The sequence below is a fragment of the Drosophila teissieri genome, chromosome X (genome assembly GCF_016746235.2).
Source record: "Drosophila teissieri strain GT53w chromosome X, Prin_Dtei_1.1, whole genome shotgun sequence".
NCBI lineage: Eukaryota > Metazoa > Arthropoda > Insecta > Diptera > Drosophilidae > Drosophila > Drosophila teissieri.
In genome coordinates this window covers 15,388,175-15,411,552 of record NC_053034.1, presented here as the reverse complement: position 1 = coordinate 15,411,552, position 23,378 = coordinate 15,388,175, and the positions used below count along the sequence as shown (strand labels likewise).

Here is a 23,378-nt window from a genome sequence, read left to right as displayed (position 1 = left end):
AGGCACAAATCCCGAGTTCGGGTCAATCTGCTATCAGTGAAACAGACAAAGAAACGCCACATGCTCGATTATATTCGGAAAGAAACAATATAATATTCATATATTTAATTTAATCACTCTTGCGTATGCACATGCACATACAAACTTAACTAAGAGGTTAACATTAATGTGAAAGTGTAGGAAAAAAAACTTAAATTCAATATTATCCCTCGCCCTTGCTCAAAAAAATAGAAAGAAATGTATATAAGCCGAACGTAGAGCTTTCAACTGGCGGAGCCACAACAAGGAACGAAGGGAGGCGTCTAATAAATGCCCATGTCCAGTGGACTGAGGAGGCAACTAGTTCAAGCAAGAATTCACATTCCATTGTGAAAACCTGACAAAGAAGGGGTATCGAACATCCTGTTTACTTGGTATCACGCTACTTCTCCAACTTATCTTGCTCCCGCAAGCATGGCGGACAGCGAGAGTTCTGCAGCTGCATTTGCTGGCGATTCTTGGTGGCCTCGTGGCAGTCCATGTGGTAAAATCCGCTGCATAAGTGGCAGTACATCGCTTCGGGCTCTGGAATATACGCGAAAAGAAAGGGAATTTTAATCAATAAAATAAATAAATAAACAATATATTGTTAATAAAAGCTTTAAGATTCATTTAAAAGTCAGCTCAAATGTAAGAAAACTAACTCAGATAAGCAAGAGGCTCATGCCTCCCAAAAAGAGTGAGGTCATCGTAGCAGTTGACGTGCCATTCGAGTGGCTCATAAAATAACGAAGTTGGTGACTCACCCACACGCCGTTTGCATTCCCTGCACTCGCGGCACTTTCGGCACTTGGAGGCGCCGCCATCTCCGTGCTGACAGGGTGAGACCACAGTTCCCGACGCGGCAGAACCTCCGGCTGCGCTGCTCTTGTCCGAAACCTTGTCCGGCGACTTGCTCTTGCGCGTGTACGCCCTCTTCGAATTGGCCTGCAGGCGCTTCTCATTCGGCGACAGCAGGAACTCGGACTTCTCCTTGGTTTTCTTGTGACCACGAACGCCCAGGACCAACGTGTCCATGGCATTCAACTGCTGGCCATAGTGGAAATCCACACCGCTGGCATTCTGAACGGTGCGACGCTTGCGCTTCGAGTGGCGTTGGTTGAGCTTCTTGAGCACTTCCGGCGTGTAGAGGCCAAAGAGGCCGAGGAACGTCTCCTGGCCGTACTCCGTCGGCAGGGTGCGGCTCTCGCGCGGCTCATCGCGCCACTGGGCGGCGGATGCGAAGAGCCTTTGCTGCTCCTGCTGCAGTTCAGCACTGGAATCATCGGAGCTGCCGGACGGCGAACCCGCTGGCTGTGGCTGTGTATTGGTTGTGGGCGTTGGCGAAGATTTTCTGCTCGTGTTTCTAGTCTTCACAGAATTGTTTTTCGCCGTCCCCTGACTAGGCATTTGTGGCATGGATTTCTTGGCCGCAGCATTGGCTGCCTGATTGGTGGCAGCATTTGTTAGCTCCAGCGATGGCGGTGTCTTCCTGCCCTCGCTGGTCTTGTTCTTGCGACTGTTCTCCAAACTGGTGATCTCCATATCCTCCTCTTCGTCGAACAAACGTGGTTGCTGCTTCGTCTTTCTGGCCCTTTTCAATGCCTGATGCAAGTTCTTGCGGCTCTGCGCCACAACCTCAAAGTCCATCGGAGGATTTTGTGATTGTGGTGGAGGTACTGGTGGCACCGCAGCCACTACCGTTTGGGTTATGGGCGCCAAGGGCGGCGGTGAGCTGCAGGTGATATTCCTCCGTTTGGGCGGCGTCGAATCCAGCGACCGTTTCATCAGCTCCGACTGGGATTGGGGCGGCGGCACTGGCGCTGGTGCCTCCTCGACTTTGGGCCACTTCACCTGCGGCTGAACGGCGGCAATCTGCTGACCCAATCCCCTAACTGGCGGAGCCAGCATCAGCGGTATATTCTCGTCCAGTTCGCTGAGCTTCAGCGGCGGCACGCCCGCATCGTCGTCCTGGCTAAGAAGGAAGTGCTTGCGGATGAGCATCTCCTCGTTGTCCCGAGTCATCACCGACTGCGGAGTGATCTTGTAGTTGGGATCGGCGATCAAAGGCACTATCTGGGCGGAAACGTACTCATTGGCCATTTCCGGCAGGGAGGCAATGTTGTTCTCCTTCAGCTTCATGCAGAATCCCTCCAGGTCGTCGTTCAGGCGCATCAGCAGGAACTGCTGCTCGCCATTGATCTCGTACACCTCCTCCTCCAGTTCGTCTAAGATGCGGCGCATCTGCACGGGATCCTAATGGTGGCAAGAGCGTGAGTGTCACATTAAGTGTCTAGCTGATTGAGAGGTGGAATCACAGGTGCTAATGGCCATTAAAACCGCTCATCGCCCAAAGCACTGAGCAAAATAAGGTATATATATAGGACGCACGGAGGGCAAATATTGTAATAAAGCGAAGTAAAAGAATATGCGCATTAATGTTGTTAAGAAATCTGTAACACTTGCTTATATAGAGCGTATTATCGGATGGGTTTGCTCACATATGTATTGCTTTTATGTCTTCTTTGCAAAAAAAACAAGTTTAAGGTTAAAAAGTGAAAGTAATTGTGACAAAATATCGAGAGTTGCGAACGTGGTTCCTTCGGAAATATAAACATTTGACCCAATTATCTTTCTTTATGATGAGTAGTGCTTAAAACGCAGTTTCCTCTCCAACTGAAAGTTTCTAACCCAACGCTAAAAAAATTACTCGTGTGTACATCAGTTTCTTTAAAATGAAAAACTAAACTAAGAACAACGATTCATAGCTTCATCTACATACAGTTCTTTGTGTTGGAAACTCTGTGGGTTTTTTTTTTTCATGGGGGGGTAGGCATTCTGATGCAGGTGTTCTACGGATCCACCGTCACCCGGGGGGATTGGGGTTCATGTGGCGATGGGAACAAAGGACAAAGACTTGAAGTCTTCTTGCGTTAACCCACCGCATCCGCCTGCTCCTTGAAGACATCCGAGACCAACTGCGGAAGTGGAGAACAAAGACAAAGGAATCAAATTAGGTGGTGTTCGCAGGGAAGTGATGCCCCCAATATGTACTAACCCCGTGGACCTTGAGGAAGTCGCGCAGCGCACGCTGGCAGTAGATGATGTCGTTTTTCAGCTCCAGCGGCAGCACGTAGCACTTCTCCATGTAGTACCTGAACTTGGTGTACTTGTGCTCCTTGTGGGTCGCGCTCATCTTGGTCCGATTATATGGCGGCTATATAACGACCGATATCGTACGAATCACGCACGCGACTGATTTGGATGCTTTGCGATTGATTCACTTGTGGGATTTCATTGGCGGCGATTCTGGGCGATGGCGAATTTTGGGGGGGCGAATTGAAACCGGAAGTGGGTGGACAGTTGTGTATATTGATCACTATATTGGTGACCGATATCTGGGCAGTGCAAGGAGCCTCAGGATTCACGGTTAATTTAATATTCAAAACAAAAAAAATGTGTTGCATCAACTGGCAGCGTTGCCAGATTGATAATTGAATGATAAGATGTGCTGCACAATGCGGTTAGCGGGGGGAATCCAATTTACAAGGAACGATGTGCGAATTCTTCAGCTGAATGTGCGTTTATTTTGTTTATCTAGGTGCAGTGGGAAAAGTAAGGCGACCCCAGCGACGAAGAACCTGGGTATTTATTGTATTTAAATTCAAGACATGTCACGACCTCATTAAAGGCCTTTAGAGAAACGATGATATTTGTAAAGAGTTAAATAGTGAATATCATAAAAAATATTTTATTTAATCAATACAATAAAAATGTATGCTCATAAAATGAATTAAAATGTAGTGTATATAGCTCCACACTATACATTCGGTATATTGGTAAAATTCAAATTGGTGGGGATAGTATATAAAAAAGTGCCAGAATTTATAACTTATCGCTAATCGCACGGTCACACTGCCCGATAACAAAAACATCGAGACAACACCGATGCTCGATATTGAAATCAAATCTGGCAGCACTGCGTTGTGCTTCGGCAAAAAAGAAAGTTGTGATTTGCGAGGAATTTCGAGCAACATGTAAGTAGAACCACAAAATGTGCGTTAAATTCTGTGCAAATTCGCTGGCTGCACGGCCAATTTGCCACAGTGATGTGAATGTGTGCTGGGCATGTGTGGCATGACGCCAATGACGCCCCAAATCCGCGTGCAATATGGACGACGGCGTCGCTTCGCTGGGAATTCTGCGGTTTATTCCCGGTCCAGCGGCTTCTGCTGCTTGTCCAACTGGGCATCGCCCACCCGGCTTCCAGCCGCCACTTCCAGCCGGCCAACAGGCCAAAATGCCGGTTGGAGTTGAAGAAAACAACTTGCGCACGGAGCTTCCAGAGATTTTCCAGCCCAAAAAGAAAACGACGTGGTGCCGCCTCGTGCTGCTTTCCCCGCTTTTCAGGCCATTACAATCTCGTCTGTGAAAAACGCTGGCCGGTCAGGACTGACAGCTCCAAAATACTTCACGTTGAATCGGGGAAAATGCCCTTGTCCTTTGGCCATTGAAAGGTTCTCGCCGATTGCCATGCCATTCGCATTTTGTGAGGTTAAACATGAATGGCAAAAAAAAACGGCAATGAATTTGCTTCATGTTTCTTCCGCCGGCAGCGACGTCGACGTCGCCGTCTGTCTGCGTGTGTTTGCCACTGTGCGTGTGTGTGTGCGTATGTGTGTTAGAATTTGATTTGTTATTTAGAATATAAATGCGATTGGCGATTTTCACGTGAATCGCGGCTGCTGTGCTCGTCGCCAGCCAGCAAAATGAGCAAGAAAACGCAGCATTACTTGTATGTCGGCATTTTTTTTTTGGCGCGCTTTGCAGCGTCCACAGGTTCTCACCGATGCGAGTGCATGTGTGTGTCTATGTGTGTGCTTGTAATTTGCCGGCGTTACAGGCGGCACTCAAAATAAGGAATTTCCCGCATTTATGGGCAGCACTGGTGGTGCGATGCGCAGGAATTTCACAATCTTGCCATCCTTAAAAGTAAATAATTTCGGTTTCCGAAGGGCTGAGTCACCAATGGCCATTTTCAACGTTATACGAAATATTCCCATTCAAATTAATCACCCAATTCCAAATTGGCAAAGTTAGTGAAATTTATCTTGTTTAGGTCAGAAAGTTTGCAAAAACCTATCATCCTTATTGATGAACTTGTTAGTTCCTTCAGAAAGTATCCCCATTTTGCAGTAAATAGTAACTAAATATTGTGAATATTGTGTTCATAGTACAGATACGGTACAAGCACGATAACGCGAACAAGTTTGTTTAGCATGCAAATTTTGTTTACATTGTACTCTTCATCTAATATTTTGAAGTTCTCCAGTTCTACAACAAGTATTCTACAAATTATGTTAGGCGTTTATGCGCGCAACTTAAATTGCGAACAGAACTATCAGCATTTCCTTCCCTTCTGATGCTCCTTATTATTTACTCTGGACTCACAAGGTTCAAGAACCATATAAGTTTTTCTGCTCGGGTTTAAATTAGGATACCTAGGTCAATTGTGGGTCAGATCCGTGTGTTTTCCGGGTGTCCTTTGTGTGCCAAATTGTTTTGGGCTGCGCATAAACGTGGTGGGAATGTGCGAGGATGTGTGATTGCCTGCCGAGTATATCCTTCCGCCTCCCTGACATTTGCTGCCTTCTGGCTGCTCATGCTGCTGTTGTTGTTGTTGCTGCTGCTCTTTGGTGCGCCTGGAATTTCTGCTTACCTGCACTCGCAGGCAGCCCCTGTGGCCATCTCGCTCTGGCCGTCGCCTCGGCTCCTTATCCTTGCGGGCTCAGCGGGAGCGGCAGCTGCAGTGTCCTTTGTCGTTATCCTGCTCGCTCCTCGCCGAACAGCTGGTCGCCGTCCTTGGCGGGCTTTGAGGCATCCTTTGTGCACGTCACATTTTGGACGGCTCGCAGGATACGCAGTCAGTCGCCTGGCGCTCGCCGAACCAACAACATCCTCGCCAACACACTCTGCTCCTGTTCCTGCTCAAACTGCTATATATATATATAGACATATATAGAAATATATAAAGTAGTTGCAAGTTGCTAACCAGCCAAACGCAATCGTCCTATCTGCAGCTCACTGTTCCGTCGTTGAAGTCCAGAAGTTAGCGTATAACGAAGACACCGAGTGCTTAGCAGGATGGCTCAGGAAGGTCAGGATATACCCACATTCAAGTGCGTGCTCGTCGGCGATGGCGGTACCGGCAAGACCACCTTCGTCAAGCGCCACATGACCGGCGAGTTCGAGAAGAAGTACGTGGCCACACTGGGCGTGGAGGTGCATCCGCTGATCTTCCACACCAATCGCGGCGCCATCCGTTTCAATGTGTGGGATACCGCTGGCCAGGAGAAGTTCGGCGGTCTTCGCGATGGCTACTACATTCAGGGCCAGTGTGCCGTCATCATGTTCGATGTTACCTCGCGTGTCACCTACAAGAACGTGCCCAACTGGCATCGCGATCTGGTCCGCGTCTGCGAGAACATCCCAATCGTCCTCTGTGGCAACAAAGTCGACATCAAGGACCGCAAGGTGAAAGCGAAGAGCATCGTCTTCCACCGAAAGAAGAACTTGCAGGTGAGTGTTACATACCCAAAAGCTGAGGGATCTAATTCAATGCTAGCTGAATATATTTCAAGATCCCTACAAAGAAATCCAATTTGTAAACATGATCATGAGAGTAAAACCTGCATCTTTTCCCCACACAGTATTACGACATTTCTGCCAAATCGAACTACAACTTCGAGAAACCATTCCTGTGGCTGGCACGCAAGCTGGTCGGTGATCCCAACCTGGAGTTCGTCGCCATGCCAGCCCTGCTGCCACCCGAGGTTAAGATGGACAAGGATTGGCAGGCGCAGATCGAGCGGGACTTGCAGGAGGCCCAGGCGACCGCCCTGCCCGACGAGGACGAGGATCTATAAGCCTATTTATAGTTAACTGAGAGAGATGGCCGGCTTGCACGAACACACACCACACAAACACACAACACTGAATCACACGAACCCACACACACACACACACAGCAAGTCAAGAGAGTAAGGGCAACAGGAACAGGAACAGGATGCTGGAGCAGAGCAATGCAGTCACCTCAACAGCTACGGAATAGGAGCATCCGCAATAGTATACCATCGGTACACCATTGGAATGCCAGCAGCTTAAATTCGATCGACCTTTGAACATCAACAAGCCCTGCCAGCAGAGCCCTTCTGCCGTCGATTGTAATTAATTTTTAGATCCCCACTCATTGATAAGTCGGTTATAATTGATTTTTTTTTTTGTTTGTTTCCTTATGCGTTGGCTTTTGGCAAAAAAGAAAATAATTGAATTGTCATTCAAATGGTAGAGAAGCGAACAACATACCCGAAAATCCAGAGATAATAAAAAGTCGCAACACGTATTTTTTTAAAACTTGCAACAACTATGTTCTTTTCCACTCAAAAAGCGAGTAACTTCAAAAACAAACAAAAAACCAATAGTGTGCATGTTAGAAAGAAGCGAGACGGCATGCTCTGCGCACGGGAGCGAGCGAGAGCGCAACAGCTGGCTAATGAACTGAGTCCCAAAGGATAGCAAAGGAAATAATACTACAGAAAACACTGAGAACTATGAGAAAACCTATAGACAGGCCGCCGAATCCACATCCACATGTTATTAATCTAAGAAACTAAAGAAATAAAAAATAAACGTCGAAAAAAACTAAACGAATGACTGGATTTGCAATGCAAGTGAACGCTGAGAGGGAAATTATTACAACTGTTATAGTTATTGTATACCCTGTATTTGAATGTTAGCATATATTCCATACAGAAGTGTCTAATAGATTGCTTTTGGATCACTAATCGTTTGCTGTTTACATTTCAACACTTGAATGCTCTTTCCTATTTGCAACTCCTCGGCTTTAGGGACACTTGAGGCAGCAGCCCGGGAAAACTCCGGTGAAGCGGTCCTTGTTGGCACAAGTGATCTTCTGCTGACCACAGCTGCAAAGAATCATCAACAGGAGCTTAGAATATTTAACTAAGTTTAGTTATTAGGTGGCATATGCAAATCGCAGCTGGAACTGCGCATCTCCCATTGGCACTCTAGTGTACTTACTCCTCCACGATGGTCTTGAAGGTATCCGTGCAGATGGCCCGCTTGAGGCACTTGCCATCCTTGCCGAAGTCCACGTAGTCCTGGCCCCGTCTCAGCAGCGGCAGGTACTTGAGGAAGATGGTCTCGTCCTCCGAGTTGCGATAGGAGCACACGGGTTCGCTGACTGTAAACAGGATATACATACGGGAGAGTACTACAGAGACTCCAAGCGCAGCTCACCCGCATCGGCGGTGGGCAGCAGTGCCTCCGGCAGCAGGAGCGCCAGCAGCAGGGCGGCCAGAAGCCAGTTTGATCCGCTTGGGTTGTGCATCATTGGGCGGCGGAGACGAGACTGAACCGAGCGCTGGCCAGCCCGCTTCCTATTTATAGGTTCACCCGCCAGAAGAGCCACTTGGATCGCGTCTCGTTGGCGAATTAGCAGTCGTGATTTGCATTTTCAGCTTGATTGAGTGGGATTCAGCTGGCACTTGCTAATTGCTTAATTGCCCGGGCGGCGGGGTGGTCAGATGCGTAGTTTCTTCGGGACCGTGGAAAGGTGTACAAATGGGTCATGGACCAAAAGTAGGTAGTGGGCAAGTAATTGGTAAATCCATTTGGGAACAAATCTCAAATAATACCTTACAAAATTCAAGAACATACAAACAAATAGTTATATTTAAAGGAAGATCGTTTAATGTTTATATTTTTCCACTTGGTTTCTGTGAGATTTCAAGCTGATTTTTAAGCAACAAATATTTGATCCAACTACTTAGATTAAAACGAAATTATTTCTTTGCTTGAGTTATGTAGAATGAATGGAATTATTGGGGTTTCGTACAAATAGATATATATATTTCAAGAATATCAAAAACATACAACAATAAACCTATCAATATAAATACACGTTGCACAACTTACAGATAACGCATTTAACAAAATAAAAATATACAATACTAGCAAGTAGGAATACTGAGCAGCCAGGACAGCATGCGAATCCGGATCCGGATGCGGCCTAGATGTAGTTGCTCTCGGACTCCTGGCAAACCAATTTGGGGCAGCACTCGGGAAAGGTGCGTCGCATATCCGAGGCGATCTTGCACTTCTCCGTGGGCACCAGATTGTGGCGACCGCAGCTGGAGTGAAAATGGTAATGGTATTTAAACTATGAGATACATTTCATATCCCTTTTGTTGTTTGTTAGCTTACTAGCCAATTTCGAGGACATAGTCTGGTCTGCAGTAAATGGATTGGCAGTAGCCCTCGCGATTGATGGGCTTGTAGGACTGTTTTTTGGGTATGGCCTGGTTGAGCTCCTCGTAGTAGCACTGGCCGGGATAATCTGGAAACGCACAGCACACAATGTTCGTTAACTGGTTGAAACTGCAGTATTATATATCGCTTCTACTACAAAGAACTTGTTCATATGATGTCATTTTTCGGTATAGTATTCATCTAGCATCTAGCATCCACTTTAGCATCTACATAGATGCGATGCTTTAGGGTATATATCCATTTATTAATGACCTGGATGCACTGCATTGCCGCGGTAGGTGAGATCCGCCCGGGCGGCTCCACAGATGCCCAGGAGCACCACCAGGAGGCAAGCGACTCCGGCGCGCATGGTCGGTCGCCAAGTGAGTGAACGACGAGGTGTTGGGGAAAGGAACTGAAGGAGGCACCACTCCGATTTCTCGAAATCCAAAGCCGACTTGGCGGTTGTGCGCTGCCCGTGCGACTGAGTCAATTACAATTAATTGTTGTTGCTTTTATATAAAATTAATAATAATACCATGTGCCGTAAATGGGTAGGAACACACATGTGTGTGTGTGTGTGCACAACCAGATAGCATCTGTGGCTTTTGTTTTGTTTGCCGACGACTTAAGGCGTCCGCTCCACCAGCTCTAGTTTAAATTAAAAATTTAAATTAATTAAGCCAGCCCTGAAAGCGAGAGTGAGCTCTGGCTCTGGCGGGGATCGGACTGCAGCGAAGTGGAGCAAAGTGGAGGGCGGTATCCAAGTGACAGCCAAGTGACACGGTTCGAGAAACTGTGGCAAGGTTGAAAAGTAATCGCAGCACGCAAATAACTCTTTTGTGCAACCGAATTTCGGCCAGCTACACTGGCAGAAAGCGGGCCGTTTCCGTTTGTAAATTAATAGACCGAAAGGAACGTTTATTATTCACCTAGAATGTCATTCTAATACACAAATTTCGGTTTGAACTAGTATTCTCCATGCTACAGATGCCAGTGCCGCATTCTTTTCTCCCAGTGTACGCTGAGCACACAGCACTTGATTCCCGTGTACGTAATACCTAGATACATTTATGCAAATTTAATGGGACTCACGAGTGCAAGTGCATTGTGGCTGGGACTAGACTGTATTTGCATTAATTAATCCCACCGTGATTCGATTTGGATGGCATGGGATGGGGTCAAGTCCACGATTCCCACCGGAACTGGCAAGCTAAGGGCTTCTAAGCATGGATTGACTTACTAGCTATGATAGTGCATACAGTGTTTGGTGTGAAAACTGATAGGCTTATTGAATCTTATAGTTAGACAGCAGCTAGTCATTACAAAGATAGTTACTAATTTGTACTAAAACATTTACGACATTGCTAGTACGCTTGTTATAATCCTACTGGAATTTCCTGAAATTCTTTACTATCTACGGTTTATAATTAGTTACCCAGCGTTAGTTAGTTAGTTAGTTAATGGCTTAACCAATATTTGTTAATTGCGAAACTAATTACTTTTGCAACAACCAGTGAGTGGTTCCTGGTTTAGGCCAACATCCTCGAGTGCCAGAAGTTCGATAACGTGGCGCGCCACTTCCTCCGTTTCCAGATCGAGAGCAAGGCAAACCCAGCCGAAATCGAATCACGAGCGCGGTGATAGTCAGCTGATAAGACGCGCCCTATAAGAGATGGCTCCGGCGACGGCCCAATGCTATTCCACAACGAGAGCAACCATGTCCGCAGCACCTTCGATGTCCCCAACTTTCTTGTGGGCTTTTGTGGCCTCTCTGCTGGCGGCGTTGGTGGCCGGCAACGGGTTCAGCACCCAGTATCGTGGTCACACGCAGCACCCAACCCTGGCGGAGCACTGCCTCTACGAGGAGCTGGACCTGGCCGTTCCACTCCATGGCTTCGTTCTGCCCACCGGACAGCAGGGCTACTGCATTCGCCTGGAGTGCACCGACGACTACCTGCTGCTGATACGCCAGTAAGTATCGCGATTTGGCCAAAAGCCATCACTATAGACCCCCTAATCCCTTCCAGCTGCGACAAACAGCCCTGGCCGCGACCTGGCTGCCATCTCTCCCCCAACGACTATGACTTCAAGTACCCTGAGTGCTGCCCCCAACTCGAGTGCTCCGACGACTACTAGATGTAGGTCAAACACAGCGATCTGCTTTAAAATACCATCTCGTTTTAGCCTGGTTACTAGCTAAGTCCATTGATCTTGTGGCAATGTCTGCCAAAGTACTTTTCTTTAGTAGTAAGCATATGATCTTCATTTAAATAAACTAGCATTTGGAAACTAATGATGTTAGCACTGGAACTGCAGCTGTTTTGCCAGCATCCAGAACGAATCTATTCGCGACGACACTTTTCCACCTTGTTGATAAACCCGTGGACCCCTGTCGACGCAATCGCCGGAGCACGGGGATCTTGACCCTTCAGTCTAATCGCTGGCGCACCCCAAACAAGCATAACTATATAGTCGGACAGCTGCGCGATCGCCGGATTAGTTAGTTAGCTACCAAATATGAAATCGGTCACGTTCGTACTCTGCCTGCTCGTGTTGGGCGCCCACTCGCTGCTGGTGTTCGCCGGTAAGTGGGTACAGTGCTGCGACACAACCTATTCTATCCCACATGTCCTTTGTCATCCGTAGCGGATTGCAATGTCGGTGGTCATAAGTTCAATACCGGAGAGACGTACACTCCGGAGGGTCGCTGCCTGAAGTACAGATGCGCGGGACCCAATGCGGTAACTGCCGTGGGGTGAGTATTTGCAGGAAGTGTACATCGATCTTTTGCTTGACTCATCCAACTTTGCTATCCAGGTGTCCTTCCGTGGCCACATTAAAGCCCTGCAAAATGGAAGAGGACCTGAGCAAACCCTTTCCCGGCTGCTGTCCCCATTTCAACTGCTAACAACGCCTTCAACTCGCACTGCAAATGTAAAAAAACAACTATGAAAACTGAATATATAATATAGAACTTTGAAGTACATACCTTAAATGAGTTTCGGGATCATAATTAGAATCAAGTGAGCCAACTGCGTTTACAAAAACCAAAATTGCGCATTTATTTCGATTTCGGTTTGGTATACAGGCTTGAACTTAGTCGTATTTGCTCATACATATAGTAAATATACAAGTTGTGTTCTATGTGTATACATATATAAATATTCTCGTGTCAATTGCCACTAATTCACCATTCACTTGGACATGCACACTGTTTGCTTGCATAACAAGTATATATGTATACATATATCTCTGCTTAACTACATATATGCATTTGTATAGTTCTCTAAAATAGCGAGGAGCTACCCGGCAGTGACAAACTCGCACACATCCTGCCCTGCATCTCCTCGACGGATCTGCTCCGCCTCGGCCATTGCCATCAGATAATTAATCGCATTCATGACGCAGACACAGGTGCATCTTTGTCTTACGTTTACGGTTACAGATTAATTGGTATACGGTAAAGATACAATTCCGAGGCAATCAGCGCGAATCGGCTCGGTTCAATAACTTGTGCTGCAGCTATAGCATTGACGATTTTTGTTTAATTCCTTGCTATTCCTCTCGGGTACTTAGGGCTACTACGAGAGCCTAATTTTCTCGTATTTGTTTCGGTAATCGATTAGGTTTTTTTGACCGATCTGGTGATTGGCCAGACGATTGACGATTTAACCGATTGTAACCTGAGCTAGTCTAAACATTCTTTAACTATGGTCCGGCGGCCCGAGGGCCATTAAGTTGATGGGGGCTTACAAGCTATTACAAATTGCTACTCTTTTATGCTTATATGCGGACAGGATGGATCTTTGCGTAGGCTTTGGGCAATCTTTGGAGCGTTCTGAGCATGAAAATTGAAGAACTTTCTTTTTCGCCTATCAACAAATTCGAACTTACGTTTAAGGCTCTTCTTAAGCACTTTCTTGTCTTGAGTTAAAACCTTCGAAAAGCTTTAAAACTAAATTATTCCTATGATATTCAAGCGGAATTGGCTCACAACTGTGCAAAGATTACGAGTTCGACCCATTCTGTCCGTGTTTTTTGTTGGGGGGAATTAACCTAGTTGCTAGATGAGGATCACCCTCACCTCCTGGTCCATTTCAATCCGGCGTCGTTAGCTGCGGCACCAGTGACTCCTCCTCTCATTGGCGCGCCGCTCGCTCCGTCTCCATGAGGCATTCGCGCACCAGGATGCGGGCATGGACAATGCCTCGCTTGAGCCGCTCCGTGGAGCTGCGCGAGCCCGTGTACGTGGGCCGAATGTCGCGTCCCATTTCCTCGATGACTGCCAGCAGCTGGGCGTACTTGGTCAGCCCATTGCCCGGTCCCACAGAGGGCAGGCTGGCCGTGGAGGTCAGTGGTGTAGTGATGTTGGCCGAAGTTTGGGTGGTCACCACCACGGGCGAGGTGGAGGGTGGTGGGTACTTCAGCTGCGACGAGCTTAGGTTGAGGCCCATGCTCTGGCCATTGCTGGCGTTGGAGGAGACGCCGCCACCGGAGCCGGTGTTTCTCTGTCCGCCATTGCTGGAGCACATGTTGGCCAGGGAGAGGGCCGCAGCTGCGGCTGCGGCCGGCGTGGCCGTTGTGTTCGATTGCTGCTGGAGCAGGGCCAGCTGGGCCTGGAGGAACTGCGGGGAGTACTGGAGGGCAGCGACGGCGGCGGCAGCTGCTGCTGCATTGGCCGCTGCGGCGGAGCTCTGTTTGCTGGACGAGCTGCTGTAGTCGCTGGCGGAGGAGCGCTCCCGCTCCCGCTTGCCACCGCTGCTCGTGGAGTAGTCCGTGGCCGCGTTGGATGAATTGGATCCGCCTCCTCCGCCACCGGATCCGCGCGAGTGGTGGATGGCCGATATCTGGATCTGGGGCTGCTGCTCGCGCTGCTCCCGCTGCTGCTGGTAATTGTAGAAATTCTGCACTTGGCTGCGCGGTATCGGTGTCACCGTGACGTCACTCAGCTTTGACTCTACGGCCTGGATATCCATGATGTCCATGGTGGAGCTGGGTGTTGTGGTGTCTGGTGTCGGTCACTTGATGTGGCAACTTGGCTACGTCCAGCTGCTAGTCCCGTTTTTCTGGCAGACAAACTAATAGTTTTTAGCGTTTTTTTTTGGTTTATTGTTTTTTATGATATGATATCGATATCGATATCAGGAGGCGTTATTACGCTTTCCTTTCTACGCAAAAACAAATGCACCCACCACCAACAAAGGTCGATTGTTGGAAAAATAATATCGATAGACACACACGATGTAAAGTGCGCACATGTTTGCTTCTGGACTGGGGTTGTTTCCACTGACAAACTATTTCCGCATATCTAGAACTTTGTCCAAATTGATAAATGGCTAAATGTTTTCGAAAAACCATAATTTGAAAGCGTAAAACCCAATGAAACCGAATAAAATAAATCAAACCATTAGACAATGTATACAAACCTGGCAAAAGAACACCCAACGACGTTTGAGAATGTCCTGTTTACCTTAATAAAAAAATTATGAACTATACACATTGGTCTGCCGTTAATTTGCTCAATTTTAAAAACAAAATTAAATGGGGTTTAAAAATAACAGACGTAAAATATGTCTAGTGTTGGCTAGTGTCAGGTGAAGAAAAATATGATTGCACCCGTGAGCATAAAATATTGCCGAACCGTTGCACTTTCCATTAAATTAGTCACATTTTAATACATTTTGGCTTATGCCAACAAAAGCGGTCGTTTGTTATTTTTACTTATTGCCAGAGATTCCAAAACAGCTGACGATTTAAACGGTTTCTTCGTTTAGTGTTGACCAAGCCATCAAAGTAAATAATAAACTTGTTAGTTCTCACGGTTGTACTGGTATTACAACTTAGGAGTCATAAATGCATCTAAAAACCTCTTTGCTAACAAGAAGCCCACTTGAAATGTATATTATGCTCTATTTTAGACCTCCAATAATCGTGTTTTTCAAATCCAACGGCTGATTGCCAGCACTGTTCGCGCTGCAGTCCAGTGTTTCGCAACGCGGCGGGGACAAAAAACAATGGCGAGGCGAAACTAAAAAATTGTGTTGCTGACATCTGGTCGCTTGCAAAACTATTTCGAGCAGATTTTGTGATATTTCGTTGTGATCGGTCGATAAATCCCCAAGTTTTTTTTTAATGGAAAGTGCCAGCACATTGTAGCCGTTGGGAAGACAGTAGGAAAGGTGAGCGAAAGGCAGCAGATTGCGAAAAATTCAATTAAATTTCCGCGACCGTCTGTTTTTTGCATCGGTGTGTGTGCGCGAGTGTGCGTGCGTGTGTGTGGGTGCTCTGTGTATGACGTAAAGCGATAAAGCAAACGCATTTCCCCCACTCTTTACATTTGTGTGTGAGTGTGTGTTGTGTTTTTCTCTCAACATTTTTGCATCTAATTAGGAGCGGAAAGCATTGATTGGTTGCCAAACGCCGCGGTTTGTTGTTTTTTTCGCTGCATTTCGGCCAAAAGGGTTGCCGCAGCTGCATATGTGTCGCTATGTGTGTGTCAGTGTTGCACAGTGCCGCCAGTGCCCACAAAATGGGCGCACAACAACAATAGCAGCAACGGGATTGGGATTCTAGCGATCCTACGCTTGCTTGGAGCTCCCCTTTTCCATTTCCCAGACAGCGGGTCCCCGTTGTTCCTTTTTGTTATCCGTTGCCAGACGCAACGAAAACGACAGTTGGCATTTAAATTCAGCTCAAACACAAATACTAACGCAGCCCCGCAAGCAGCACACACACACTTCGACGGACACTCGAAAAAAAAAAAAACAGACGCTGTCGGCGACCTCGACAAGCAGTTGGCTGCGATTTAGTCGTCACTGCCTTGAATTCGGTTTGGGGCTTCGTTTCTACCTAGATTCATATCTCCCCAGTAGTTAGTTTTGAAGAGAACCAACTCATTTTTAGACCTACAAATTCCGAACTACATTGTGTTTTTTTTTTGTTTTTATGTATTTGCTCAGAAACATTTGGACTCTAAAACGCAACTACTACTTCTCAAACTAACGGAACTCCTCCTGCAAGCAGTGGGAGTTGCTGTCCATAAAGCAGTACTTGGAGTTATCGCAGGGTAAGCCGGAAGAAAGGAGAGATCGGTGGAGTAGGATATACAGCTGGAGTCAAACAGGAAGGATCGACGTTCAAATATGGACATGATTACGGTGGGGCAAAGCGTCAAGATCAAGCGGACGGATGGCCGCGTCCACATGGCCGTGGTGGCGGTGATCAACCAGTCGGGCAAGTGCATCACAGTCGAATGGTACGAGCGCGGCGAAACGAAGGGCAAGGAGGTGGAACTGGACGCCATACTCACCCTCAATCCTGAGCTGATGCAGGACACTGTCGAGCAGCACACCGCCCCGGAGCCCAAGAAGCAGGCCACCGCTCCGATGAACCTCTCACGCAATCCCACACAATCGGCCATCGGTGGCAATCTCACCAGTCGGATGACCATGGCCGGCAACATGCTGAACAAGATCCAGGAGAGCCAGTCGATCCCCCAACCGCTGGGCAACAGCAATAGCGCCAATACAAACAGCAACTCTAACACTACGGCCGGCGGAGGTGGTGGAACCACGACCACTGGATTACAGCGTCCACGGTACTCGCAGACAGCCGTCAGCCAGCAGCAGACGAGGATCGCCTCGGCGGTTCCTAATAACACATTGCCCAATCCCAGCGCGGCAGCTAGTGCTGCTCCAGCGGCACAGACAGTCGCTGCTGCGGCAACGACCCAAGGAGCTGGCGGCGCTGGTGCCCGGCGATCGCACGCTTTGAAGGAGGTGGAGCGACTGAAGGAGAATCGCGAAAAGCGTCGCGCCCGCCAGGCCGAGATGAAGGAGGAGAAGGTGGCCCTGATGAACCAGGATCCGGGCAATCCCAACTGGGAGACGGCGCAGATGATACGCGAATACCAGAGCACGCTGGAGTTTGTGCCGCTGCTCGATGGCCAGGCCGTCGATGACCATCAGATCACCGTGTGCGTGCGCAAGCGTCCCATCAGCCGCAAAGAAGTCAATCGCAAGGAGATCGATGTCATTTCGGTGCCGCGCAAGGACATGCTTATCGTGCACGAGCCGCGCAGCAAGGTCGACCTCACCAAGTTCCTGGAGAACCACAAGTTTCGCTTCGACTACGCCTTCAACGACACGTGCGACAATGCCATGGTATACAAGTGAGTATCCAGTATGCAATACCCATCAATAGCTAGCTCCTCCAACCCCAAACAATTCCGTATATGGCCTGTTTCAATTATTAGTGCTTCTAAACAAACACCAGTTCGAATTCTCAATATGGTGCCCATACACCGTCTTGGTTGTGCTTCTTCAATTACAAATGGGTATCCTTGCTAGAAAACGCCTTTCCAATTGATCTCATCTGTAAAAGTCGTATCAATATCTATCAAAAGAATACAATATATTTACGGATCACTTTCTATGGCTTTCATACGATCTTCAATCCAATTGATATTTATATATTGAATAGTAGAATGTTATGTGGTATAGCATACCCTTTAAAGAAATTATTTCCCACCAGCTAGTAAAGAACACTTCTAAACAGCCATTGCTCACATTTCCGTCGAGTAACCAAAGTGCCAGTCACTTTTTGAGCTTGTTTTGGTGACTGGACAGCACTGGGGCATCTCTGGTGGAGCGACTCATTGAGTCATGCCGACAGAGACGGCAACAGAAACATACATGCATCCGAAAGCGGTCGCTCCCGAAACAGCCAAGTTCGTTGAATGACTAACTTGGCAGCACAGACGCTTCCCCTGCCACCTGCCCACCGTCACCCGTCGGCCGTCGGCCGATCTGCGCCCGAGCTCTCTAAACCCAATTCTCCAGCGGAAGAGATTTCGAAAAGTAACTGCCTTGTGGCCCGGCATTTGCCCATTAGGAATTGTTTGGCTTCAATTGAATTAAAGCTGCTGCTGCTTCTGCTGCTGTGCCCCCTTTCTCCGCCAACTTCTCAGCTTCTCTTTCCGGTTTCGCGTTCATGTGTATTATATGGCTCGCTGGAATTGGTAACGCCATTAGTTGCGTCACGGCAACCGCTAAAATATACCCTAAAGCATACCCCATGAGTAATATAGCCGGCATTAATGCCCAAGACTCTGCCGATGATAACGCACTCGTGTTGACAAATTCAGCAGTCGATGATTGGTGGGGCATCATCATGCGTTATCAATACTCAGTAATAGTAGTAAACAATGAGATTTACACATTTTTTATTGCATTTTAATGGGTTCTTTAATTAGTTGTATGCACATACAATTCTTATCGATACGGAATTATACATAGGAGGAATAATCCCAATGATGGTAAAATCATTAGGTTAACACTCACCCATTTGTACTATGCCAGATCATTTCCTAATGCTAACTTTGGCTGTATATCTATATATTTATCAAGAATTAAAGCTATAGACTCGATGACAGCACTTGCTGCTTGTATATAACAAATATCTGCAATAAGTACCCATACTAATCTGCAATCTTTAACTCTACCCACGCAGATACACAGCCAAGCCGTTGGTGAAAACCATTTTCGAGGGCGGAATGGCGACGTGCTTCGCCTACGGCCAGACAGGATCCGGCAAGACGCACACCATGGGCGGCGAGTTCAATGGAAAGGTGCAGGACTGCAAGAACGGCATCTACGCCATGGCGGCCAAGGATGTTTTTGTGACCTTAAATATGCCGCGCTACCGCGCCATGAATCTAGTCGTTTCGGCCAGTTTCTTTGAGATTTACAGTGGCAAGGTGAGTAACGTACACTTTAGCATTGGCTAGGGATCCTTCACTTTAACCAATCGTTGTTGCCCTAGGTCTTTGATCTTCTGGCCGACAAGCAGAAGCTACGCGTCCTGGAGGACGGCAAGCAGCAGGTGCAGGTGGTGGGCCTCACCGAGAAGGTGGTCGATGGCGTCGAGGAGGTACTGAAGCTAATCCAGCACGGCAATGCTGCCCGCACATCTGGCCAGACGTCGGCCAACTCCAACTCGTCGCGTTCGCACGCCGTCTTCCAGATTGTGCTGCGGCCGCGGGGCTCCACGAAGATTCACGGCAAGTTCTCGTTCATCGATCTGGCGGGCAATGAGCGCGGCGTGGACACCTCCTCCGCCGATCGACAGACGCGCATGGAGGGCGCCGAAATCAACAAATCGCTGCTCGCCCTCAAGGAGTGCATCCGTGCGTTGGGCAAACAGTCGGCCCACTTGCCATTCCGGGTCTCCAAACTCACCCAGGTGTTGCGCGACTCGTTCATTGGCGAGAAGAGCAAGACCTGCATGATCGCCATGATCTCGCCGGGACTGAGCTCCTGCGAGCACACGCTCAACACGCTGCGCTATGCGGATCGTGTCAAGGAGCTGGTGGTGAAGGATATCGCCGAAGTCGGCCCTGGCGGCGACAGCGAGCCCATCGAGATCATGGACGACGAGGAGGAGGAGGAACTCAACATGGTGCATTCGCACTCCCATCAGCTGCACCCGAACTCCCATGCGCCGGCCTCCCAGTCGAACAATCAGCGTGGTCCGGCCTCTCATCACTCGGGAACGGGCATCCACAACAACAATAACAACAACAACAAGAACGGAAACGCCGGCAACATGGATCTGGCCATGCTGAGTTCGCTGAGCGTGAGTATACACACCATGATTTGTCCACTTCCCCACATATTGTCCACGCCCCTTCATCTAGAAATGCCCACCGCCAAGTATGTCAAGTATGCATTTAAAAAAAATGGGAGCTCTAAAACGATTCTAAAGCACTACAAATTAAGTGATTTCAAATGAAATGAGATGAGATGGCTGTGGGGGAATAACTGAAACGAACAATCTATGATTTGGTTTAAATAGAAGTTTTAACTCTTTTTAAATTCTTATTATTTGTGCAATATAAATTTGTAATGCCATTCTATTGATAATATATATACCCAGTATATGATTGTATCCAGCTTAGTAGGCCAATGCCAAGACAAGATAGCTTTGCCTCTCGATTCACCTCAGTCATCATCTGGTTCTAGCTCAGTTCGCAGCCCCTTTTAGTTCAGGTTACAAGTTATATATGAATACAAGTCAAAACATAACACAATGCTCAAGTGTTCGCCCAAGAGTTCGATCGGCAAGGCGAAGTCGAAAGTACACGATAGCCACATGCCAAATCTGGCGAGGTACACCAATCCACGGACCCTGCACTCCCTGTATAGCATGGTCCCAAATGCGTTGTGCAGTCAGGCGACAGCGAGTAGAGTTGCAGCCTCGGTCAGAGTCAACGATCAGGTGGAACCTCCACGCGTTTGGAACTGCAACAAACCGAAGAAGACGGAAAATAACCCCTACAACGTCTACTCTAAGCAAAGAAACAAGTTAAGCGGCAAGAGCGGATCCAAGACGAGCATCAGACGGTGGGTGCATCCCCCCTATCCCGTCTATCGTTCCAAGGATGGCGATGGCAAGAAGCGCGAGGGGTCGCACAACTACGAGTCCTTCTATGTGCCCTACGAGCAAGACGATACTACAATTGCCAATCATGTGGCAGTCAATCCAAGGACTGAGAAAGAGGAGCCAGCAGAGGAGCCACGTAGCAGATCGTTCAAGCGCTTGCAGACGGCGGGCGTGCGGTATGCTCTAAAGATCGCAGAGATGGGCAGCCTGATTGAGGAGGTCAAGTCGCGTACGATGGCGGCGAACGACGGTGAACCGAAGTCCGTGAAGAATGCGCCGTTGCTACTGCCGCCGTCGCAATTCGCCGAAGATCCCATTGAGTCCGGGAAGCGCTTCGTCCTGCTCCGCTCCCGCACGGCGATGCGCTTCTCGACTTTGGATTGCGATAAGTTGCTGCATAAGTACGCCTGCCATCTGCCCTTTGTTCAAGATCCATCGAAACCAGATGTGAAGCGGCCAAAGTTAAATCGATTGTCATGTCGGCCGCCGTGCGAAGAAGAATTAAAGGGAATTCATGCATAACTTAACTAGGCACCATGCCTTTATATTTAAATACTTGATTTTGTTGAATTCGAGTAAAATTCAGAATTCATACCGAAAATTCTTCTTCTTCATGGAAATAGTATAAAGGTTTTCCCGTAGACAATGCCATAATAAAACCTATAAAACTAATACTACTCACAACGCAATCGCACACTAAACACACTGTCCATTGCCATTTGCAGGAACACGAGATGTCCGACGAGCTGATCGTGCAGCACCAGGCCATCGACGACCTGCAGCAAACGGAGGAGATGGTGGTGGAGTATCACCGCACCGTGAACGCCACACTGGAGACCTTCCTGACCGAGTCGAAGGCGCTGTACAACCTGACCAACTATGTGGACTACGACCAGGACTCGTACTGCAAGCGGGGCGAGTCGATGTTCTCGCAGCTGCTGGACATTGCCATCCAGTGCCGGGACATGATGGCCGAGTACCGCGCCAAGTTGGCCAAGGAGGAGATGCTCTCGTGCAGCTTCAACTCGCCGAATGGCAAGCGTTAGTTTCCGCATCCGATCCGCACAATCACCCACCCATCCCCATTCTACATAACGAATTCCCTCTGGCTTCCCAACTTTGTTTACAGAATGCTAAATGCACTCTCACCAAAATTTTCAATTCTTTCTATTGGGCCCCACTGCGCAGCTTCCGCGCTGCTGGAGGCTTTGTGGACGTCCTGGCAAGGGAGCTTCGTTTGTTCACACATATATATATATATAAACGTACCGAAGGACGGTCTGATGGGCCAATTGGACCCCTTTTTAAGAAACAGACGTGTCTGTTTTGCAGAAAAGACTTGTCAGCGCCCCCAATCCCTGAAACAATCTCTCTCCCCTTCCAAGTCGATGTCGCTGCGAGCTTGGTTTATTAAGTTTTTAACTAATAATTAATAGTCGGGAGGTGTTGAACATTTGTACTGTACGAACTAAGCACGGGAACAGACCAGACGCAACAGCATTATTACCATGAGAGCAACGCAAACCAATAACAACTCACTAAAAACAGGCAGGCAGGCCACGACTTTGTTTGATTCTTCGTGAATTATGATTATATGAATATAATTATAATTGCAGCGCAGTCGATACTTTTGTAAAAGAAAAAGACATTTACTATACTATATTTACCACTTACATACGTTCTACTCTATACATAATATGAGATTCCATTTAATTTTTAATAATTACCTTATGCGGTTCGAAGCGATTCGATTCGATTCGATGCGATGCGATTTGTTTCCCTCATTTTGTCCATTTTGTTCAATTGCTCGTCCAGAGTTGTTTGTTCATGCCACGGCACAAATCTACTAGATTTTAAAGCTACGAACTACAAACTACAAACTACGAACTAATCGCGCATTGTATTTATTTAAAGGCCACAAAACTGTATTTAATTTGTATTAATTTATTAAAGTACTACTGCACCAAATCCGATTTACATACGTATTCCCCAGTAACTATAATGATTTTCTTATGCAACCGAACTGCAATTTTAGACAGCGAGTGTTTTTTTGATACTTTTAATCTTCCTTCCTCCCTTTGTTCCCAACTTAATCTTTATATATATATATATATATAATTTACATTATATTTTTTTTGTCATTTTAAGCGACTTCGGTGAAGAATTTAAAATGCAAACTGTCATTGCTATACGATTATTATGATTTAAAGATGATTTGCATTTCATTTTGTACTAATATTTATTACATATATTTAATTACGTTTACACGACTAAAAACTAAACTATCGAAAGCAAATCAAACGAAACTTAACCAAATCATGGATTTCCACACACTGCTGCTAGTGCTGCGTTAAAAACAAAAAAAAAGCAAAATACACAGAGAAAAAACACAAATCTGTTCCAAATAGCGGAGAACTTAGTATCTTAGCCTTAAAACAAGTAATAAACAAACTAAACTAAATCGAAAAGTGAACGAAACATACTCATGTGCTTCTCCTAAAGTATTTATCCAATCAAGACGTTTAATCATTTTGTTATGCATTTCCTCAGAGCACTATAAAAATGAAAATACTACCCAATCCCAA

At 47.2% G+C, this 23,378-nt stretch overlaps 9 protein-coding genes across 11 annotated transcripts; 5 read left to right on the top strand and 4 right to left on the bottom strand.

Annotated features, from left to right (window-relative positions):
- Window positions 1-90: 90 nt before the first annotated feature.
- LOC122623444 lies at window positions 91-3,494 on the bottom strand. The gene is made up of 4 exons (XM_043802604.1): window positions 3,077-3,494; window positions 2,961-2,996; window positions 786-2,274; window positions 91-564 (listed from the first exon to the last, which is right to left on the bottom strand). The coding sequence occupies exons 1-4, from the start codon at window positions 3,212-3,214 to the stop codon at window positions 422-424; spliced, it is 1,806 nt and encodes a 601-aa protein (XP_043658539.1). The 5' UTR covers window positions 3,215-3,494; the 3' UTR covers window positions 91-421.
- A 429-nt stretch (window positions 3,495-3,923) lies between these two features.
- LOC122623096 (GTP-binding nuclear protein Ran) lies at window positions 3,924-7,431 on the top strand. The gene is made up of 3 exons (XM_043802026.1): window positions 3,924-4,055; window positions 6,099-6,597; window positions 6,729-7,431. Exons 2-3 carry the CDS (start codon window positions 6,163-6,165, stop codon window positions 6,942-6,944), a joined length of 651 nt encoding a protein of 216 aa, XP_043657961.1. The 5' UTR covers window positions 3,924-4,055; window positions 6,099-6,162; the 3' UTR covers window positions 6,945-7,431.
- A 353-nt stretch (window positions 7,432-7,784) lies between these two features.
- On the bottom strand, window positions 7,785-8,478 carry LOC122623097. Its single transcript, XM_043802027.1, has 3 exons — window positions 8,338-8,478; window positions 8,119-8,281; window positions 7,785-8,003 (listed from the first exon to the last, which is right to left on the bottom strand). The coding sequence occupies exons 1-3, from the start codon at window positions 8,429-8,431 to the stop codon at window positions 7,922-7,924; spliced, it is 339 nt and encodes a 112-aa protein (XP_043657962.1). The 5' UTR covers window positions 8,432-8,478; the 3' UTR covers window positions 7,785-7,921.
- A 449-nt stretch (window positions 8,479-8,927) lies between these two features.
- LOC122624492 lies at window positions 8,928-9,838 on the bottom strand. The gene is made up of 3 exons (XM_043804076.1): window positions 9,622-9,838; window positions 9,304-9,436; window positions 8,928-9,230 (listed from the first exon to the last, which is right to left on the bottom strand). Exons 1-3 carry the CDS (start codon window positions 9,716-9,718, stop codon window positions 9,110-9,112), a joined length of 351 nt encoding a protein of 116 aa, XP_043660011.1. The 5' UTR covers window positions 9,719-9,838; the 3' UTR covers window positions 8,928-9,109.
- A 1,059-nt stretch (window positions 9,839-10,897) lies between these two features.
- On the top strand, window positions 10,898-11,644 carry LOC122624491. The gene is made up of 2 exons (XM_043804075.1): window positions 10,898-11,322; window positions 11,379-11,644. Exons 1-2 carry the CDS (start codon window positions 11,024-11,026, stop codon window positions 11,485-11,487), a joined length of 408 nt encoding a protein of 135 aa, XP_043660010.1. The 5' UTR covers window positions 10,898-11,023; the 3' UTR covers window positions 11,488-11,644.
- Window positions 11,645-11,774: 130 nt separating this feature from the next.
- On the top strand, window positions 11,775-12,337 carry LOC122624493 (la1-like protein 13). The gene is made up of 3 exons (XM_043804077.1): window positions 11,775-11,935; window positions 11,998-12,106; window positions 12,169-12,337. The coding sequence occupies exons 1-3, from the start codon at window positions 11,869-11,871 to the stop codon at window positions 12,257-12,259; spliced, it is 267 nt and encodes an 88-aa protein (XP_043660012.1). The 5' UTR covers window positions 11,775-11,868; the 3' UTR covers window positions 12,260-12,337.
- Window positions 12,338-12,930: 593 nt separating this feature from the next.
- Window positions 12,931-14,512, bottom strand: LOC122622954. Its single transcript, XM_043801777.1, has one exon. The coding sequence runs from the start codon at window positions 14,334-14,336 to the stop codon at window positions 13,491-13,493; it is 846 nt and encodes a 281-aa protein (XP_043657712.1). The 5' UTR covers window positions 14,337-14,512; the 3' UTR covers window positions 12,931-13,490.
- Window positions 14,513-15,360: 848 nt separating this feature from the next.
- LOC122623713 (kinesin-like protein Klp10A) lies at window positions 15,361-22,789 on the top strand. 3 transcript variants are annotated; one of them, XM_043803022.1, is made up of 5 exons: window positions 15,361-15,530; window positions 16,311-17,521; window positions 18,862-19,108; window positions 19,174-19,986; window positions 21,519-22,789. In XM_043803022.1, exons 2-5 carry the CDS (start codon window positions 16,494-16,496, stop codon window positions 21,837-21,839), a joined length of 2,409 nt encoding a protein of 802 aa, XP_043658957.1. In that variant the 5' UTR covers window positions 15,361-15,530; window positions 16,311-16,493; the 3' UTR covers window positions 21,840-22,789. The 3 variants fall into 3 exon arrangements, with proteins under 3 accessions (XP_043658957.1, XP_043658959.1, XP_043658958.1); XM_043803024.1 differs by lacking the exon at window positions 21,519-22,789 and adding an exon at window positions 20,048-20,258; XM_043803023.1 differs by lacking the exon at window positions 15,361-15,530 and having other exon boundaries at window positions 16,229-17,521.
- Window positions 20,368-21,465, top strand: LOC122623714. The gene has a single exon (XM_043803025.1). The coding sequence runs from the start codon at window positions 20,440-20,442 to the stop codon at window positions 21,313-21,315; it is 876 nt and encodes a 291-aa protein (XP_043658960.1). The 5' UTR covers window positions 20,368-20,439; the 3' UTR covers window positions 21,316-21,465.
- Window positions 22,790-23,378: the final 589 nt, after the last annotated feature.

Excerpts from the sequence above, each read along its gene's own strand:
- LOC122624491 (XM_043804075.1), top strand. The coding sequence starts at position 11,024 with ATGGCTCCGGCGACGGCCCAATGCTATTCCACAACGAGAGCAACCATG. Across the intron at positions 11,323-11,378 it reads TACCTGCTGCTGATACGCCA|CTGCGACAAACAGCCCTGGC; the intron begins GTAAGTATCGCG and ends AATCCCTTCCAG.
- LOC122623714 (XM_043803025.1), top strand. The coding sequence starts at position 20,440 with ATGCTCAAGTGTTCGCCCAAGAGTTCGATCGGCAAGGCGAAGTCGAAA.
- LOC122624493 (XM_043804077.1), top strand. The coding sequence starts at position 11,869 with ATGAAATCGGTCACGTTCGTACTCTGCCTGCTCGTGTTGGGCGCCCAC. Across the intron at positions 11,936-11,997 it reads CTCGCTGCTGGTGTTCGCCG|CGGATTGCAATGTCGGTGGT; the intron begins GTAAGTGGGTAC and ends TGTCATCCGTAG. Across the intron at positions 12,107-12,168 it reads AATGCGGTAACTGCCGTGGG|GTGTCCTTCCGTGGCCACAT; the intron begins GTGAGTATTTGC and ends TTTGCTATCCAG.
- LOC122623097 (XM_043802027.1), bottom strand. The coding sequence starts at position 8,431 with ATGATGCACAACCCAAGCGGATCAAACTGGCTTCTGGCCGCCCTGCTG. Across the intron at positions 8,282-8,337 it reads GCTGCCCACCGCCGATGCGG|TCAGCGAACCCGTGTGCTCC; the intron begins GTGAGCTGCGCT and ends TCCTGTTTACAG. Across the intron at positions 8,004-8,118 it reads TTCAAGACCATCGTGGAGGA|CTGTGGTCAGCAGAAGATCA; the intron begins GTAAGTACACTA and ends GATTCTTTGCAG.
- LOC122624492 (XM_043804076.1), bottom strand. The coding sequence starts at position 9,718 with ATGCGCGCCGGAGTCGCTTGCCTCCTGGTGGTGCTCCTGGGCATCTGT. Across the intron at positions 9,437-9,621 it reads CGGCAATGCAGTGCATCCAG|ATTATCCCGGCCAGTGCTAC; the intron begins GTCATTAATAAA and ends GTGCGTTTCCAG. Across the intron at positions 9,231-9,303 it reads TATGTCCTCGAAATTGGCTA|CTGCGGTCGCCACAATCTGG; the intron begins GTAAGCTAACAA and ends TTTTCACTCCAG.
- LOC122623096 (XM_043802026.1), top strand. The coding sequence starts at position 6,163 with ATGGCTCAGGAAGGTCAGGATATACCCACATTCAAGTGCGTGCTCGTC. Across the intron at positions 6,598-6,728 it reads ACCGAAAGAAGAACTTGCAG|TATTACGACATTTCTGCCAA; the intron begins GTGAGTGTTACA and ends TTCCCCACACAG.
- LOC122623444 (XM_043802604.1), bottom strand. The coding sequence starts at position 3,214 with ATGAGCGCGACCCACAAGGAGCACAAGTACACCAAGTTCAGGTACTAC. Across the intron at positions 2,997-3,076 it reads ACTTCCTCAAGGTCCACGGG|TTGGTCTCGGATGTCTTCAA; the intron begins GTTAGTACATAT and ends CCACTTCCGCAG. Across the intron at positions 2,275-2,960 it reads TCAAGGAGCAGGCGGATGCG|GATCCCGTGCAGATGCGCCG; the intron begins GTGGGTTAACGC and ends TGCCACCATTAG.
- LOC122623713 (XM_043803022.1), top strand. The coding sequence starts at position 16,494 with ATGGACATGATTACGGTGGGGCAAAGCGTCAAGATCAAGCGGACGGAT. Across the intron at positions 17,522-18,861 it reads GACAATGCCATGGTATACAA|ATACACAGCCAAGCCGTTGG; the intron begins GTGAGTATCCAG and ends CTACCCACGCAG. Across the intron at positions 19,987-21,518 it reads CCATGCTGAGTTCGCTGAGC|GAACACGAGATGTCCGACGA; the intron begins GTGAGTATACAC and ends TGCCATTTGCAG.
- LOC122622954 (XM_043801777.1), bottom strand. The coding sequence starts at position 14,336 with ATGGACATCATGGATATCCAGGCCGTAGAGTCAAAGCTGAGTGACGTC.